Below are 17254 nucleotides of genomic sequence, written 5' to 3'. Positions count from 1 at the left end.
TTTTTGAGTAGTGTATGTATTAAAAATTAAAACTTCTAGGATCTAAATAATTGTACCACCCATCTATGATTGATTTGACTATAAGATATTTTTTGCTTTTAAATATGACGATAATGTAATATTGCCAATTAATTAATATAAATTGTTTTTAAATTCATCTTCTCAAATAAAAAAAAAGTGAAGCATTTACATTGGCATATAGAAGATTCTTATATGAGAAAAAAAAAATCCAAAAAACAAAATATTAAACTTTTGCTTCAGTAATTAAGCATCTAGTATGATTATTATTGCATGTGAAATCTATATATGATGTTCTAATCAAATTCTTTTTACTTAGTACATATGGAATAGGTTTGGGCATACGAGGAACACCTCTTGTATCGGATTTAGACCTTAGATATATTAAGTTTTTGCAATATATAATTATTTAATAGAATAAAATATCTTTTTTTCTTTTACATTAATAGAATAAAATATCTTATTGCTGATAAAAAAAAATTAGGCATTTAGTATGAATTACAAACTTATAACTTAATATCATAGTTATAAAGAAACCCACTGCTTGTATGCTTGTATCCACAAAAATATTGATTTAGAGGTCACCCATTATTTCCAACCCTTCAACTATTCTTTATGTTATTCAATTTCAGCCCAACGTATACTCATTTTCCCATATCATATACTAATTATATTTATATTTTATATATTATACAAAGCTAAATATTTTAAATACACGACCCCACTCATATACTTCAGTCCCATCTCTCTTCTTCCCACTTAATTTCATATAGAGATATACCTTTTTAAATGATTCAATTTATATCTATTTCCATATATAGGTTTATGAGTGTAAAAGCTATAGCATGTGAAATATCTATCCCTCCATCTCTCTAAATGCCAATCCCTCTTTTCTTATCATATCTAATTTTTTTCGTCTCTTTTTCTTTCATATGCTTCTATGCATTTGCTTTATTATTATTATTATTATTATTATTATTTTTCTTTTGGTTTTCAATATCTATATATATATATATATACATGCACACGCCTGTTCATTTTGCCAAATCACATTTCTAATCACTGAACTATACATGGCTATATATGTTTATGATGTTCTTCATTCAACATGGGATATATATTTTATTTGATTGGACTAAGAAACACAAGAAGGGTACTACATACACCCTACCTAGTTCCACCTATATATACGTTTAGTGTTGATTGTAGAGGACATGTCAATTGTCCATGCCCACTTTGGTATGACTAGTCATTTTTTAGGCATGACAAATGTATATTTTTTGTGTGTATAGACATTGGAGAGGATGATCCATGTTCTCTTGCTAGTAGCTATGCCCTATTTACTTATTGGGTCAAACTATTCATCAATTTTATTGTTTGGTTCAATTCTTTGATGTGTATGTGAAGAAATATTGATAGCGTTTTAGAAATTAATCTAACCTTAGCAATGTAAGTTATGTGAAGCCTCTTTAATTATCAATTGACATTGCAACCACACAATCTTTCATACATCAAGTGCAATTCATCATATATAGTTTGACCACTTGATTGTTTTAATTAAGAGACAAGTGTAGACTAGAATTTGGAATTTATATAACTTTTTAACATCTAATAAGTCTATCTCTCTAAATTTTAAATTATAATTTGATTAAAAATAAATTATTTATTGGGGAAAAAAGAAAAAAAAAATACTAGAATTACATGAAACATGATTTAAGGTAAGAGATTCCACAAATATTATAAAGAAGCAAAGAACTTATACTCTAAGGAGCTTTTTTTTTGAAAACATAATTACTTAAAAAGAAGAGATCCATCCAAATAAGTCGTTCAATCCATACAAATATTACATTCTCTATTATGATTAGAAAGATATACATTTTTTTTATCAGTAATATATATTTATTTTATTTCCTGATAAAAAAAATATATTAAAAATTTTAAATCCGAACCATCAAATTCTTTAAATATACTCAATTTAACTCATAAATATTAAGTAAAAAAACTTAGAAAACTTCAACTTACATAAAATTGATCTCTGTTTGAGATAAGAAAATTAAAAAAAAAAATCTACTGCCATTGAAAATATACATGATTCCCAAGTTAGTATAATTTTCCACCATACTTACGTCATCAATTCAATATGTTACCCCAAGCAACACGGGGGTTCTTTCACCGTATGACAAGTTATGGAGGATCAACCCAACAGTACGTCATTTTTAAGTACCTGGATGTATTTGTTTTGTATTTGTACCAAATCTATACTATTTTTTTTCTTTTTCTTATTTTAAGGTAAATAGTAACTTTGTCTAATTTTTAATTGTATTTACTTGGACTCCAACTATGTTGATTTAAATCATTTTCTATGTCGTGGTGACGAAACCTTTCCATTTTCATAGAGCATGGTGAATATTCAATAAGAAAAACTCATTTTCATTTTTTAAATATTACCATTTTATGTATTTTGGATTTTATCATAGTAAGGGTCATTTTTCTGTTACATAATTAAAGAACTGAGTTACATAATCAACAAGTGTAATTTTCTTTGGACCGTATAGTGTAAAGTTTTTTTTTCCCTCCTAGTAAAATACGTTTCTGAAGATCGAACTTTTGTTCTCACTCTTATAAGAGTTGAGGTCGTTTACTATCCCAACCATCATCTTCTTAAAATACTAAAAATGTAATATTTGACTCATCATTTAAACATTTTTAACACCATTAATTTAATTCTATTGAACACTAAATGCTATAGTTAATAGTTTCAATATTTCAAAATTTAAAGGAATCAATGAACGCAATTGTTCTTCAGTAATTTGTCCTACAATCAATAAATGCAATCATTTTTTATCTTTACTCTTCTAATCGACTTATACAATTATACATATAAAGAGTAGTAGCTCAAATGATAATACATGCTTGAATCCAATAGAGACCTGATATCTAGATCAGGTACATTTATATATTATAAATTTGAATAAGGATAGCCACGAATGCCGAATAAAATTATTGATCTTAAACCTAAAGGCGTAGAGATATTGGGAATCAATAATTAAAACATAAAATGGAAAACTTGATGGTATAAAATAAAACAATTTTCATATTTTCTTTCTTCCACTACACTTAGTTGCATAGACCTTTTTGAAACCACTAAGTACGCCTTCTATTCATGGCTTCAGTCTAACCTAAAGCTTACTTCTAAAATGGAGAGCCCCTGTAATTGATATATTTAGGTCAAAGTTTTTTCATGGTTCACACAACCACAAAATCTTCTCCATATCAATTACAAGGACCACAAATGAGAGCAACATCTATTTATATTCTCAATAAATTATTTTTAATTTCATTTTATTTACAAATTATGATTTTTTTTGCTTAATAAATATAAAATTTATTTACAAATTTTACCAATTTAAATCATATCATAGTTATAATCTTATTATTTGCGAATTTCGAGTACTAATTCATAGCAAAATTTGCCAAAATTATTCATAAAACAAAAGAATCCTTCCCCTAACAAATTAGAAAAACAAACTTTCACCAAAACGAGGAAGCATCTTCTTCAAAATAGGTATTATGACAGTAATTTGGTGGAATTAATGATTATTAATTCAAAATTGAGTTAATTAAGACTGCCTCCTAACAATTTCACTAATGTTTCAACCTTGTAATGAGGCTTCATTTGGTTGTATTTCACAAGAATAAACTCAACTTGTTCAAAGTTCTAAACAACAGCTTCTTCATGTTTAGCTAAATGAGGAAAATTAGGTTCTTTGATTCAATACTTAAGAGTTATTTAATCATCAAATTATTTTGAAGTTACTATGTACCAATTGAAGGTAGTAAAACACAAGTTTTCTGGTGATTGGTTTCCGAGAAAATCCCAAGAAAAGTACATATGATATTCTCTCTATAAAACAAAGGGGACCACAGTAGTATGTATAATATGTACAAAGCCAACATGATCATTTTCTCATCGGACCCTCAAATGATGCTGAAAGGTGCTAGCCTTCAATGCAAGACCTAATCCATTAAATGTCATTATATACACTACAAGCTCTCAATCTAACCTTCTTTCCTTCACTTTAGTATTTTTACCTCTTTGTCTCAACCAACTCCACTTCTATTATTCACTTCCAAATTATCCCTTTAGCTTTCTTTTTCCTATTCAATTTGTTTCTTTCTTTTTCTTTTTAGTATTAAAAAAAAGAAAGATTATTACGTTTTGTCTTAATTAAAGATTTCTATCGATACCTAATTTGAAAATTTCTAACCTCAAGTTCAAGATTTTGAATCGTTTATTTCTTAATTTAATGTTCAACCACGTATTAATAATTTAGAAGTTGATATATACAATAATAGGAACATGAGAATTTGCAAGAACCCCACAAGATTTAGTTCATGCTTGCTACATAAAACCTACAAGAAATTATTATATTTATAGCAAGCCAAGATCGAATTCTAAAAAAATCAATGTTTTGCAGTCCATTTTGGACTTCGTCTCCAATGGCCTATATATATATATATAGCTAGCACATAAAGAGAAAAATTATATAATGACTTAAATACGAACTATGGGAAAACGTAAAAGAAAAATAATAATAAAGAGTGAAAAATTTAAAGACTCTCCAATTTCTTTATTGCCACAATTTAAACTTAATTTTTGTCAATGTTTCAGAGTCTAAATTATTTTTGCCAGTACTGCATCATTTTGTTTCTTCCTTTCGATTAGGTACTTTGTTTGTCATATAGCTTAAAAGTTATTTCCTTATTATTGACAAACCATGAACAGAAAGTACGTAGCTGCTCTTCTAATTAAAACACATATTATATTACTTCCTTAATAAGTTTACTGCCTATAAGAATTTTTTTTATTTTTTTTATTTTTATTTTTTTTTGTAAAAATGAGAGAGTTTCATGAAGCTTTGTGGTAGAGTTGCTTTGCTTTTTTAGTTAGACATAAACCCAACTTACCGTTAACTGCTTTAATCAAAAGCAACACATTAATTTAAGTTTAACAACTTTTCCAAGTTCTTCAGGAATTCAGCCAAAGAAATTATAATTGGATTTTCCTTTTGTCTTACTGCTCAAAATGGATGAGTTAAATAAGTATACATGAAAGCAAATTTAATTTCTATTTTATCCTCTATGACGACCTCTAGTAAATTCTAATTACTTTCATATCTATTGTTTTCTTTGTTTCAATATATGTTACTGCTCTCTTAATCTAAAATTTAGATTAATACGTGCATATATTTTGGTCACTAAACATTATTATCTTTTTTTTTCACTATACGGCGATCACTTTAGTAATTTTTATAATTCAATCACTAGTCGATGATTCATTAATATTTAGGCGAATAAAAGCCAGTTGGTATATAGCGATGGATTTTCCATCCATTCGGTAATTCTTAATTTCTTTATTATAGTGTAAAAGTGAGGCAATTAAGGATTCAAATCTCGCTATTGGGATTAAATCATATATAACACGCAATTACTAATTTTCAAAACAATCCATTTGTCACATCTTTCAAGTGAATTAGTAAAAAATAGGCATAATACATGTAATCGTACATTATCTATTTATAAAGTCAAAATTAAGATTGCCTAACCTTGGATATTCTATTTTAGTTCAAAAGTTCCCTTCATTGTAAAATGATCAGTGAATTCAGGTTCCGTAAGAGCTACACAATTGAATGGAAAATTGTGGCTGAGAGTGACCTTATGCAAGTTGTAAGATATATAGATTTAAAGATCATAGTTTCCAGTTGAAGATGGAGAAGAAATTTGAATTCTCAGTTCGATATATATATATATATATATATATACACAAAGTAACAAGGCAGCAAACTTGCCTTGCTCATTGGAAACTTTCCAAATCAGGGAATTTTCTTTTTATTTATTTTAATCTGCCGATGAAGTGATTTACATATAAAAATTATGTTTCTCTCTTTACATGGATGGATGGACCTAAGTTCATCTTTTTCTTTCTTTCTTGTGGTTTTTTATTTGCTATTTTGTTTATCAAGATTTGGTGTTATATATCTATGGCAGTAGCTATAGGGGGATTGGAAAAGACTCCACTGAAAAAGAATGTCGTGTGGTTGCTGTTATAAGTAACTGAAGTGAAGTCAGTTGCATGCAATGACTGATAATTATAAATATTGCAGTAGATTATCTTTTCTCTTGCTGCTTGAGAATGCATGGAAGCTTATGTTGTCAATTAATTCTCTTTCTTTCAAATGGAGTTGTTACAAAGTGTACGAGAGGAAGAAGCCTAGAGGAATTGAATAGTATTGTCATAGATTTACCTCAAAATGTAATAGTGTATGGTGGGGCCCTCGACTTAATTTAACTTTTTACCTTAACAAGCTATTGACTGGCCCAAACAATGAATCGTTGCCCCATTTTTCTTTTCTTATAGATTATTTTTTTGATATTACATTTTATTAATCACAGATATCTTCAGCTTATTGAGTTAAATTTTGCTAGCTCTCAACGGTTTCTTATTTCATGTTCTGAAGGTATTTGAGAGTCTTCTGAGTTCTCCTTTACTATACACTAATTGGACCCACAAAAGGAGTTTTGCTTTTAATTATTATTATTATTATTATTATTTTATATTTTTCAGGACCACATGAAACATATTAATCATGGCTATTTAGAGAAGTTTTTCTTTTTTTTTTTTTTTTTTCCGAGTCGATTGCTGTTGCAAAGAGTTGATTGAATGTCCAGTTTCAGCTTCCACTTCCCATCTATAATTTAAGCAAATAAATCCTTTTTTTTTATAAATAATATCAATTGAATAATGTTATATAGATTATTTATTTTCATTCTGCTCTATTTATTGCTAAGTCATAATTAATATCAAAAAAGTAATAAATCTATTTCATGTCTATCTCTTTTCTATTCAACACCATCACACTTACGAGAGCACATGATGCCAGTGATAGTTATATTATATTATAAATTTTAGAAAGATTTATCCTAAAATGATATCAGGGATGATCAACTCTATCGTACTTAACGGGTATTTTACCCAATGTAACTCCATTTTGAACGTTTCAAATACTTGGTGAACAATTTCAGTTTAAGTTTCAGAGTATTTTACTGCCATGTGATCCAAATTAAAATTCGGTTCTAATTTCAAAAGGTTGCTGTCACCCTAACGTTAAGAGGCTTTTCTGTCGCCATAATGCTGTGGTCCATCATGTCCTTTTTAAACATGAAATAATGGTGATAGAAAATAAGAGAATCGTCACTTTCCATCAAACCCATGGCCAACCAAAGACTTGTCATTTTTGCCTTTTTCCATTTAGTATAGAAAACACAGATTTATGCTGTAGGTCTTTTTCTTCCTTTTCTTTCTTTCTTTCTTTCTTTTTAATGGTAGAACTATCGAGGGATTGTTATCATACGCAAAATGGACATTAACCACCCCACCACTACTGTTAATATACACATTGCACATACAGCATGATTGTCAAGCTCAACCCACAAATTCCATGGGAGAGCAACACTTGGAAGAAATCAAATCCAATGACCGGCAAATTACAACAAAAGAAAGCTGTGCTCCAAATTATAGAAGAATCCTTTTACATAATTTCTGCAGCCTGGTAATCTAATTGGTGGAGCGGGAAGAACGACTCCGGCCACTTAGACTAAGATCTTTCTTCAACATGGCCTCCAGATTCTGAAAGCACTTTAATGGTCTAACCTGTAAAGGTTACAATGTTGAAAGAGAACGAATCAATTAGAAGGACACAACTAATCTTAATTAGAAACAGAATGCATCGTTTGAGTAATCCATCAATCATCAAATAAGTACACTATGCTATCGAAGAAAAGGATGTTTGGATGATGAGAATGGCCATGTGTTGATTCCATCAAGGCATCACAAAATATAGATAGTGTCAGTGGAAACAAAAGGTTCTGTTCTTTATATGAGCAAAATTCCGAAGGTAGGTAGAGAGAGAGATAGAGAGACCTTCCAGCGCCTCTTATGACCAATACTGTTGTGAATGGACTCCAGTCTTGTTATTATTTGCCTGAAAGTTGGACGCTTAGCTGGAATCTCATCCCAACACTCCTGAATCAACCTGTGAACAAGAGAAAAATTGAAATCAATGTCAGATTTGAGAGATCAACCAACATTCAATTAACTTCAGAAACTGCTAAAGCCATAAAAATCTCTGAGAAAAGACCAAATCTGAGCACGAGGGAGAAAGCAATATTTCAAATTTTAGTTTTTTAGCACTAACCTAAGATCAAGACAAACTTCTGAAATGACATTGCAGTCAGATTTCTTATTTTCCGTATTCAGCCATTCTAAAGGGTTAAAAGCAGATAACTAATCCATCATAAAGAACACTATCAACTTGGTGATCAATTTTTTTTTTTTTATTTAATCATTATCGAACAAAAAGTTAGAATAAACACAAGATAGTCAGAGGACATACTCTTTAAGTCCATGTGAATAGTGCTTTGTTGGAGCTCTAAAAGGTGGACGCTCTTTTGCGCAATATGAATTTGGAACTTCTTGTTCTTGCTTTGCAGAAAATGGTGGGCAGCCTTCAATCATCTAAAATTAAAAAACGTTGCAAATATCACTTGACAGTCACGGGAGGAAAAACCCAAGCTCCTATAAAATAAATCAGGTTCCATGTGTCGACAAAAACTTGGTAATGAAATAAGAATCGTTTTTACCTCCTGCAAAATTAAAGCAAAGGAAAAGACATCCACTTTGGTGTCATATTCTTCATTTTTGAAAACTTCTGGGGCCACATACCGGCCTGTTAACGAATAACAAGAAGCAAAAGAATTTCATTGCAAATTTTATTACTTAGTTTATCAGTTACAGAAATAAGGATCAGTTAGTGGTAAAAGACAATCATGTCTTCAATTTCCAATTGAAATGAGGATTGTAATGATAAGCAGCACTCACAAGAAGTGTCTTTACAAGTTAGAGGCTTGTCTTCTTTAACAGTAATCAACTTACTAACTCCAAAATCTGCAACTTTTAGATGTCCAGAATCATCCCGCAATATATTTCTGTTACCTCGCTCATAAGCAACATAAAAATGTGCTGACAATTTCAGAAAATTGAGAAATCCAATGAATTTTTACTGAAACTTAATCTTAGTCTCAGTATAAAAGAGCACAAATAAGATAAAGAAAGATCCTAATTGGACAGCAAGACTTACGAAGGCTCAAGATCACGGTGAATTATTGGAGGTTTGTTCTCATGTAAATAATTCAGCCCCCTGCAAAAATCCAGAAATATTAATTTGTCTTTCAGGCTAGCTTGAGACTACAGCAATCAATACAAGATAAAACGTGATCAGGTTCTTGAACTGAATCGTGTATAGTCATAATGAGATTTTTTTTTCTCTTGCATGTCATTTGCAAAAAGTGTCATCTACAATGTTAGATTTTCAAGTAAACCTTCATGTCCATCAACTGAATCATGAATAATGGCATAGTTGATGATGATTTCCCTTATGTTGCAGGTTGAATTTTTGCAATAAATCTCAACCACCACATAAGATCCAAACAGTAACTTTAAATTTGGGTATCGCCATATGTTTCCCTCAACATTTAGATGAAAGCCAGACAGAACCTGGAGCCTAATGCTTCTCACAAGATCAATGCACTAAGAAACATTCCTATGAAATCCATTCAAGGTCCAAGTCTCAAAAGGAAAAGGATAGGGAAAAAAGACAATTATACTGTATCCCATCAAAGTAGTATCTTAATAAATTTGACAGCCTAATGCTGCATACCTAGAAATAGAAGACCCAATTCTTAAACAACAATAACAATAAAACTGACCTTGCAATATCAAGTGCAAATCTCACAGCTGTTGATGGTTTTAATGCTCCTCTTCTCTTCAAGAAAGCACAAAGGTCTCCCTATAACATTAATTAAAAACAAAGGTTTTTTAATGCTAAAATAACTAAACAAGCTTCAAACAACTTCAAACATTATTCTTATCCACACAAATCCCATCACTGCAAATAGCATGAAGAATAATGCAAAAAGCTACAGTTCCACCACTGTGACAGCAGAAATTAATCCAGTCATTTACCAAGAGAAGGAACACATAATGACGACAATTTTTCAAGCAGAATTAGACCTATATCCTTCGCAACAAAGAAAATAAGGTAAGAAATATTCTATCAGACAGGACGAAGATATATTTGTTTAAAAGACATTTTCATTATGTTTAAGGACTCGTATTTATCCAGGTTAAAAAGACAACAAAACTACTTAACTAATAGGAAAGAATTTCAGGAGATAAGATGCATCATCATCAACTAATAGAAGTAAGAACAGAATAATAAAAGATGGAAGAAGTATTAACCAACCAATAAAACAGGAAATTATATGCTAACTGTTGACTACTGGCAACATCATAGGAAAAAAAAAAAAATCAGCAACAATGAATTATAAAAAACCTTGGGAAGATATTCGGTCACAATCATCATAGGACTACTTTGAGTAACAGCACCCAGAAATTGGACCACATTTGGATGTCGTATCTTCTGAAGCAATGCAAGCTCATCTCTGAATGCTCTACTATAAAAGGTTTACCATATCAACTAAGAACATGGAAGAGCAAAAAAAATAGTAATAATGAGCAAAAAGAGTGTTGTGTGAGTAACTCACACTTTATCCTCATCAGAAATTACATCCTCCCCAAGCTTTTTAACAGCAACTTGAATTCCACGCCATGATGCTATACGAAAGGTTCCCTGCGTACAATTTTTATGCATTTCAATCGAAAATTAAACAATGCTGGCCAACATGGCAAGAAAAGGTGAAGTAGAACATTCCTCAAAGATTATCAATTAAAGGAAAGAAACTTAGGGAGGGAACAAACAGTAAAATGGAATCAAACAAATGAAAACAACTGCTTGTTAAAATGAGAATTTATTCTTTTTTTTGGGTTAGGGTATTTTTTAGGGTAGTTTGGGGGGTTCATAGTGGGGACAGTAGCATGGTACTAGATATTAGAAAAGAACACAAAACAGGACAAATAACAAAACTAATTAAAGGCTTGTATTTATGGAACAACGCAATGAAGCTTGAACATTTTACTACTTAAACATCCCTTTCACTACCAATTTAAGTTCACTTGACAAACAGAGCATTCTGTTCGAACATAGTAAGGTACTAATGTACCCAAAAAAAGTGAAAACAGAAAACAAGTAAACAAGCGATATATATTATCTCCAGTTAGTTGCAGCAAGGTGCTTTAACAGGTCAATTGTTTATCGGATTGGCAAATCTACTTACAAATCTTGTTATTTGCAATATCTTTCATTATCTTAGTGATTCATCATCAATTTTACTCTTGTCCAACTGGGAGTCTTACCTTAAAGAAATTAGATAAGCTTAGGTATCAAAGGCACAAGGAAGATAACAAAATTTTAGGGCAAGCATTAACATTATACCATTACACACTTTTTAAAAGACAGGCATCAAATACTTAGAAGATGAAAGTAAGAAGCAGAAAATGACAGCTCTAAGAGATCTGTGAGCAATGTAATTAAAATACAAATAACTATCAAAAGATAGACTATTACCTTTGTTATTTCTACACTGTTAGTAAAATCAAGCTCGGCAGCATTAATTTCATACTCTGGGACTTCCCGAGCATGATTGACGTGCATAGGAGCCATCTGAACAACTCAACCAAGGAATGCCATGAACACATATAGACAAAAATGTACATTAAGTACTGAAGATATCATGTTAACCAACCAGAACTCAAGGCATACCAGAGGCTTTGCACCACGCTGCTCCAAAAGCTTGATCACGTCATTGTTTTTATAGTGGATAGCATCTGCAAGAGGCTGTTTGAGAAAATCTTAGGCCAAAAATTGATTTTTTTTTTTTCCTACAATTCAATGCAATTAAACAGATAGGACTAAATATCTAAAAACAGAGTTGACATTGAATTCTTTTCAGAACTATTTCCAAACATAATAATAATAATAAGATTCTTATTTTCCGAGAAATATTAAAGCACAAGTACCAAAACATAGACAAGGTTATTTATACAGCATGATCAAGATAAAAACTCCATACACAAACAATTCAAAAATCTAACACTGCGATAATTTAGAGTGGAAAGAGAAAGCTTACCGTGCTCCCCCATCGATCTTTGGGGTCAATCTCGGCACCGTTATCGAGCAACAGAGTGGCGACGTCAGGAAAGCCTTGGCAAGCAGCAATATGAAGCGCAGTCCGGTCGTCGATATCGCGAAAATTTACATCAATACCTGAATCTAAGAGCTCGCGAATCCCATCCAAATTGCACTCATTGACCGAGTACATTAGTCGCACACCTGGATCGATATCCACTAACTCTTCCTTTTCCGCATCCAAACCCTCTCCGTGGCGTTCTGGTGCTAAAGACGATTGCTTCCCTAGGGTGAATCTTACTGAGCTCTTCCCTTCCATTTCAAATTAAAATCCACCAAAAGAAAAATCTCAAGAATTTGAATTCTGATCTCTTGGTTTCTCAGCCAACTAATATAGAGCTTCAATCCAAAAAACCTGGACCCCTTTTGGTCTGTTTTTTCAAATTTTTGGTGCTCTTGAAATGTACAATGAGCAAGAAAGAATTTTTATCTGTAAACCTTTCACTCAATCAAGAATCAAGAATAAGAAGCTAAACCCAAAGCTTAAACTCTGAAGTCTAAACAGTGAACAGAGGGAAATGTATTTGACGACCCAAACCCTGAAATTGAGAAAGCTGGAGAAGAGACAGTTGGGGAAAGACTTGGTTTTTCACTTGAAAGTTCTAAGACTGTAGTTCAAAACTTAAGAACTGAAAAGGCTGAATTCAGAATCCACAAACCCTCAAGTTTTGGATCTAAATAAGGAATTTATACGCAAAGGACGAAGAAAGAGAGGGAATCAAAAGGAAAATTCCAGGGAAGTGCTTTCTCCGTGTGTGCCAACTCTTAAGTTTCTCAGTGGCTATTGGGTAATGGACAGAGCAGACGTTGAAAATTTTTGGTGGCGGAACGTGCAATCACGCGTCCAATAAGGCACGTGAGGACAGCCATTGGGATTTAGTATTAGATAAAAGCGGGTAGGCGCAAAGTAAGCGGCAATTGACTAACGTGCGCAGGACGTTAGCCGGCGCTACCTGTGGGGTTTTTGTAAAGCGACGGCGATTTACGTTTAAAACGGGCTGTGATTCAGATAAACAGTGTAGATCTTGCAGGATAGGCGGTCAAATGTTGTTAAATGGGGTCCACTTTCCGCAAGTGGAAATTAGATAGAATTTCAAACGGAAAAAAGACGCCGATTTTTAGTTTGCGTGACATTGTTTTTGCCCGACGAGGGAAGATAAAAGACGAAAAAAGAAATGGTTGGAGCATGTATAACATGTGACAGGTTGTTGATAAAGATAACGTCCATTGCTATTTTAATGATGTTTGTTAATTTTATTATAATGTCCATTTTCGTATTTTCAAAACAATATTTTGTTTTCTTAAGAGAAGTTTATTAAAAATAGAAATAATTTCAGCTTTACATTTTTTTTTTTTTTTAAGAATTGAAGTCATTTTTTTAATACATATGAGAGAATCTTACTTGTGAAGACCTCGAAATTTTAACAAGGTTTCATTTAGATAAGCTTCAAATCAGTGTTTTCTGGGATAAAAAAAAAAAAAAAAAATCCATTCACAAGAATATCTGCTATATAAAGATGAATTTATATACTTGAGGAGAGTTGTTTCTTGCCTTGACAATAATATATCCTCCATCCATTGAGAATATTTTTCTTAGGGCCAATAGGGAATGATTCAATGTACGAAACATTAGATGATTTACTTACTAAATTGATAAAAAAATATTATTAACAAAAAAAATTTAAATTTCACGTGATTAAGAAAACCGATCCAACCACATTTATCAACAATGATTAATTATTATTATATATATATTCAGTAAAAAAACTTGCACGTATTCATTTATTTTTAATATAATTTTTTTTAGTTATTTAAAAAAAAAACGTTATAGTTAAAACCATATTAAGCTAGATCCTCTTAAAATAGAATAGGCCCACGTAACCTCCCAGCTCGCATTAACAATCAATGTAAAGCACGCGCTAAGTCATTAGGGTTTATTCACAATTCATTTCCCTTAAAATTAACACAAAACACAAGTATTTTCTATGATCAATAGAAAGAATCTTTGAAGAAAATTAGTGGAATATACCCTTTTACATTTGAACAAAAAAAGGCCAAGAATATTAGCAAGTACTGAGAAATAAGAAGCATGGACTCTGCATCATGACTGGTTCCATCAAGATTAAATATATCATGTTAGACTAGTAAACATAGGCCATTTCAAATCATGGAGATGAAGATAAGATCACGTGGGAAAATTAAACTTAAAGCACAGTCATATACGTTTGTGTTGTTTCACATATTAAACTCAAAGTCCTTTACCCTGATCCCTTACGAGGGTGGGCAACATTTATTAAACTTAGCAATTAAAACAATTATTCTATTCACATTCTCTACCACAGACCAAATGAAACCTTTTATATTGCCATGAGAAGTAACATTTGATTACAGAATTCCTTATTGCAGGCATAATTGCAATCCTGTGCGAGTGCGTTGGATTACTGGGATACTGAGCAAAGCTTCACATATAATGGTGGTATGATTGCATATGCAACCGCAGTATCGCACGAACAGAGATTAATCACACTTTTACATACAGTCAATTGCAATTAGAAGAGGACAGCACCTGGTAAGTTTTTATTGCAAATTGGAAGAATTAAGAGAGATGCAGAACTAGTTGGGGCTGAGGTTGCATTCTGCAATCTTCTCCCATGATTTCAAGGTTTGGTCCGCTGTGTCTGTTTTCCACAGGGCAAGACGGTTTATTTGGAAACTCAAGCCGTTGATGCTGTTGTCGAGAATATTAGCCTTTTCTTCAGCATTTTTCTTCTCATCATCTGTTAGATCTCCATATAAGAGACTAAGATGAGGCATGTAAGCTGCAATATTACACAACATATGCATTACTTTGAGTATAATAATGAAAGACAAAAATATGAATGCAGATGTGACAGTTTTCCTCGATCAGAATTCCTATCCTTTTTTATGAATTGAAAGAGCAACATTACAAATGTTACACTTCTCTAAACACTATATCCTCAGGTACTAATCGATTCTTGGCCATTAATGATCGAATACTACCGTACCGAGATACAATAGTACGCCTACATAACCTACCTCCCGGACCAAGGGAAGAAGGCTCTTCAAGACCTGTAGTTCGAGACCCCTTTTGATATTTTACCAATTAACCGATCTCTACACATTAGAGCATATCCTAAAGAGCTCCTCATTAAACTTGAATCAGGATCTTTTGGCTCAACTTTCTCCTAAACCCAATATAAATATATGACAGTACCCGTGCAGGTTTCAATTTCATGGCACATAAATGAAACGCTTAAGGCCTCATTTGATTCACGGAATAGGAAAAGAATAGAGTAGTTGTTCCATGGAAATAATTATTCCTAGCGAAGTTTAAATTTAAGTATTGGAATAACTATTCTACAAAACAGCAAAATCGTAACCTTAAGTTTGGTGAATTTCTAAATATATAATAGATGTTTTTTAGTTTTACGAAATACAAGTTTCATAGCAGACAAAGCATAGCTATTCAAGGAAATTCTTTTCCTTGCTATTACTTTCTGCAAACCAAACATGGCATTGGAGTAATCACATTCTTTACATTACAGCAACAATATCTCATCGTTGTCATGTAGAACAAACAGAAAAAAGGGTTCCCATTGAACATTTCAACAAATAACCTACAATTTCACCATTATAAGACTTCTGATATCCTATGGCCTTGAACCTTCTACTGTAAGATCCTTCTTCTGATACATTATAGCTCCTTACCCAATTAGTAAGTTCCAAAATCTTTGAAACTACCCAACTGACTCCAGAATTTCACAAGACACTAATGATTCATGATTCCTAACAACAATTACAAAGAGGCAACAGTGTTTATTACTTACGAGTAGACCTCTTGTACCCGAAATGTCCACTACTGCTTTCACTAGCTTCCACTACCTGAAACAACACGAAAAACACGCCAATTTTAACGTTTGGGCATTCAATTTTTCAATAAAACATTAAAACTGCGACATTTGACAAAATTAGGGATGACCTCTGGCGTGGGATGGAGGAGTAAATAAACACACTGATAAAAGAAAGTTCCGGTGACGACGCGATCAACGGTGGCAGTATAAGCTTTGACTCCATCAGAGGCAGATCGAAACTTGTCCAACGCATCCTGCTCCGTCAAACTAATAGCCCCAACTACTGTAACATGCGGTTCGAATTGTGGCCCGCCGAACTCCGATCTTAGACCGTCCATCAATTTCTTGATTCTCTCGGCCACGTCTTCCTGTGGAACCGCCCAAACCGAATAAACGTGCTTCTGGGCGACATCAGTAGCTGTTTCTGCTCCCTTAGGGATTTCCATGAGAATAGAGTAGAAGAAGAGAGAGACACCAAAGAGTCCAACAAAGGCCAAGAATTTAATGAGATTGAGAGACAAATACATGCGTGGGGCTGGAAAGGGGAATTTCTGGGGGAATCAATGACTCCATTGTTGTTATTGTTGTGGTGCAGATGATCAATCAAATCTTTTAATATTATTAAAGAAAAGAAGAAAAAGTAAGTGGGATTTTAAAAATGAATGCTTTTGATGTTGAGATTATGGGAGGAAGGTGGGTTTGAAGATTGAGGATCAACAGACAGAGCATCATTCGAGAAGATGGCACATGGCACATGCAAATGGTATATGCCGATTGCTCAAGTAGGAAAAAACACAGTAACTCTCGCAACTTGGCTCCTTTGCCTTCAGGGAAAAAACACACTTAAAAATATTTTTCCAGATATATTTTAATTTATAAGAACATAAGTATATTTTAAATTATAAACATAAATAATAAATAATCTCTAAATATAATCAAATTAGCACATATTCCTAAATTGAAAGTTAAATTGTTAACAGACATCATGAATTAAAAAATCATAATTACTATATAATTTAAGGATCAATTTTCCAATCATTTAACTGACTATGGTTTATAAACCAATTTTCAATTATTTAATTGAGGATAAAATAACCATTTCAAACAGGACGTGGATCCTCACGTGTTAATTCTAATTTAGAAACCAAAGAATGGTCTTTC

General features: G+C 32.1%; 2 protein-coding genes across 2 annotated transcripts; both read right to left on the bottom strand.

Annotated features, from left to right (window-relative positions):
• Positions 1 to 7436: 7436 nt before the first annotated feature.
• On the bottom strand, positions 7437 to 13091 carry LOC105649727 (Integrin-linked protein kinase family). Its single transcript, XM_012236466.4, has 12 exons — positions 12163 to 13091; positions 11796 to 11870; positions 11601 to 11696; positions 10681 to 10766; positions 10470 to 10590; positions 9844 to 9923; positions 9216 to 9275; positions 8957 to 9063; positions 8719 to 8804; positions 8472 to 8593; positions 8000 to 8111; positions 7437 to 7729 (listed from the first exon to the last, which is right to left on the bottom strand). The coding sequence occupies exons 1-12, from the start codon at positions 12478 to 12480 to the stop codon at positions 7634 to 7636; spliced, it is 1359 nt and encodes a 452-aa protein (XP_012091856.1). The 5' UTR covers positions 12481 to 13091; the 3' UTR covers positions 7437 to 7633.
• A 1304-nt stretch (positions 13092 to 14395) lies between these two features.
• Positions 14396 to 16932, bottom strand: LOC105649725 (cyclic phosphodiesterase). Its single transcript, XM_012236463.4, has 3 exons — positions 16222 to 16932; positions 16070 to 16124; positions 14396 to 15040 (listed from the first exon to the last, which is right to left on the bottom strand). The coding sequence occupies exons 1-3, from the start codon at positions 16618 to 16620 to the stop codon at positions 14835 to 14837; spliced, it is 660 nt and encodes a 219-aa protein (XP_012091853.1). The 5' UTR covers positions 16621 to 16932; the 3' UTR covers positions 14396 to 14834.
• Between the last annotated feature and the right edge of the window lie 322 nt (positions 16933 to 17254).

This window comes from Jatropha curcas, chromosome 11, assembly GCF_041381405.1.
Source record: "Jatropha curcas cultivar XTBG-Jc1 chromosome 11, XTBG_Jcur_1.0, whole genome shotgun sequence".
In the NCBI taxonomy this organism is placed as follows: domain Eukaryota; kingdom Viridiplantae; phylum Streptophyta; class Magnoliopsida; order Malpighiales; family Euphorbiaceae; genus Jatropha; species Jatropha curcas.
This window is presented reverse-complemented; position numbering and strand designations above follow the sequence as displayed.

Coding starts and splice junctions, on each gene's coding strand:
- LOC105649727 (XM_012236466.4), bottom strand. CDS start 12,480: ATGGAAGGGAAGAGCTCAGTAAGATTCACCCTAGGGAAGCAATCGTCT. Junction 10,591..10,680: donor ATTTCTGATGAGGATAAAGT/GTGAGTTACTCA, acceptor AACCTTTTATAG/TAGAGCATTCAGAGATGAGC. Junction 9,064..9,215: donor CACCGTGATCTTGAGCCTTC/GTAAGTCTTGCT, acceptor GCGAGGTAACAG/AAATATATTGCGGGATGATT.
- LOC105649725 (XM_012236463.4), bottom strand. CDS start 16,620: ATGTATTTGTCTCTCAATCTCATTAAATTCTTGGCCTTTGTTGGACTC. Junction 16,125..16,221: donor TCCTCCATCCCACGCCAGAG/GTCATCCCTAAT, acceptor GTGTTGTTTCAG/GTAGTGGAAGCTAGTGAAAG. Junction 15,041..16,069: donor CGGGTACAAGAGGTCTACTC/GTAAGTAATAAA, acceptor GTAATATTGCAG/CTTACATGCCTCATCTTAGT.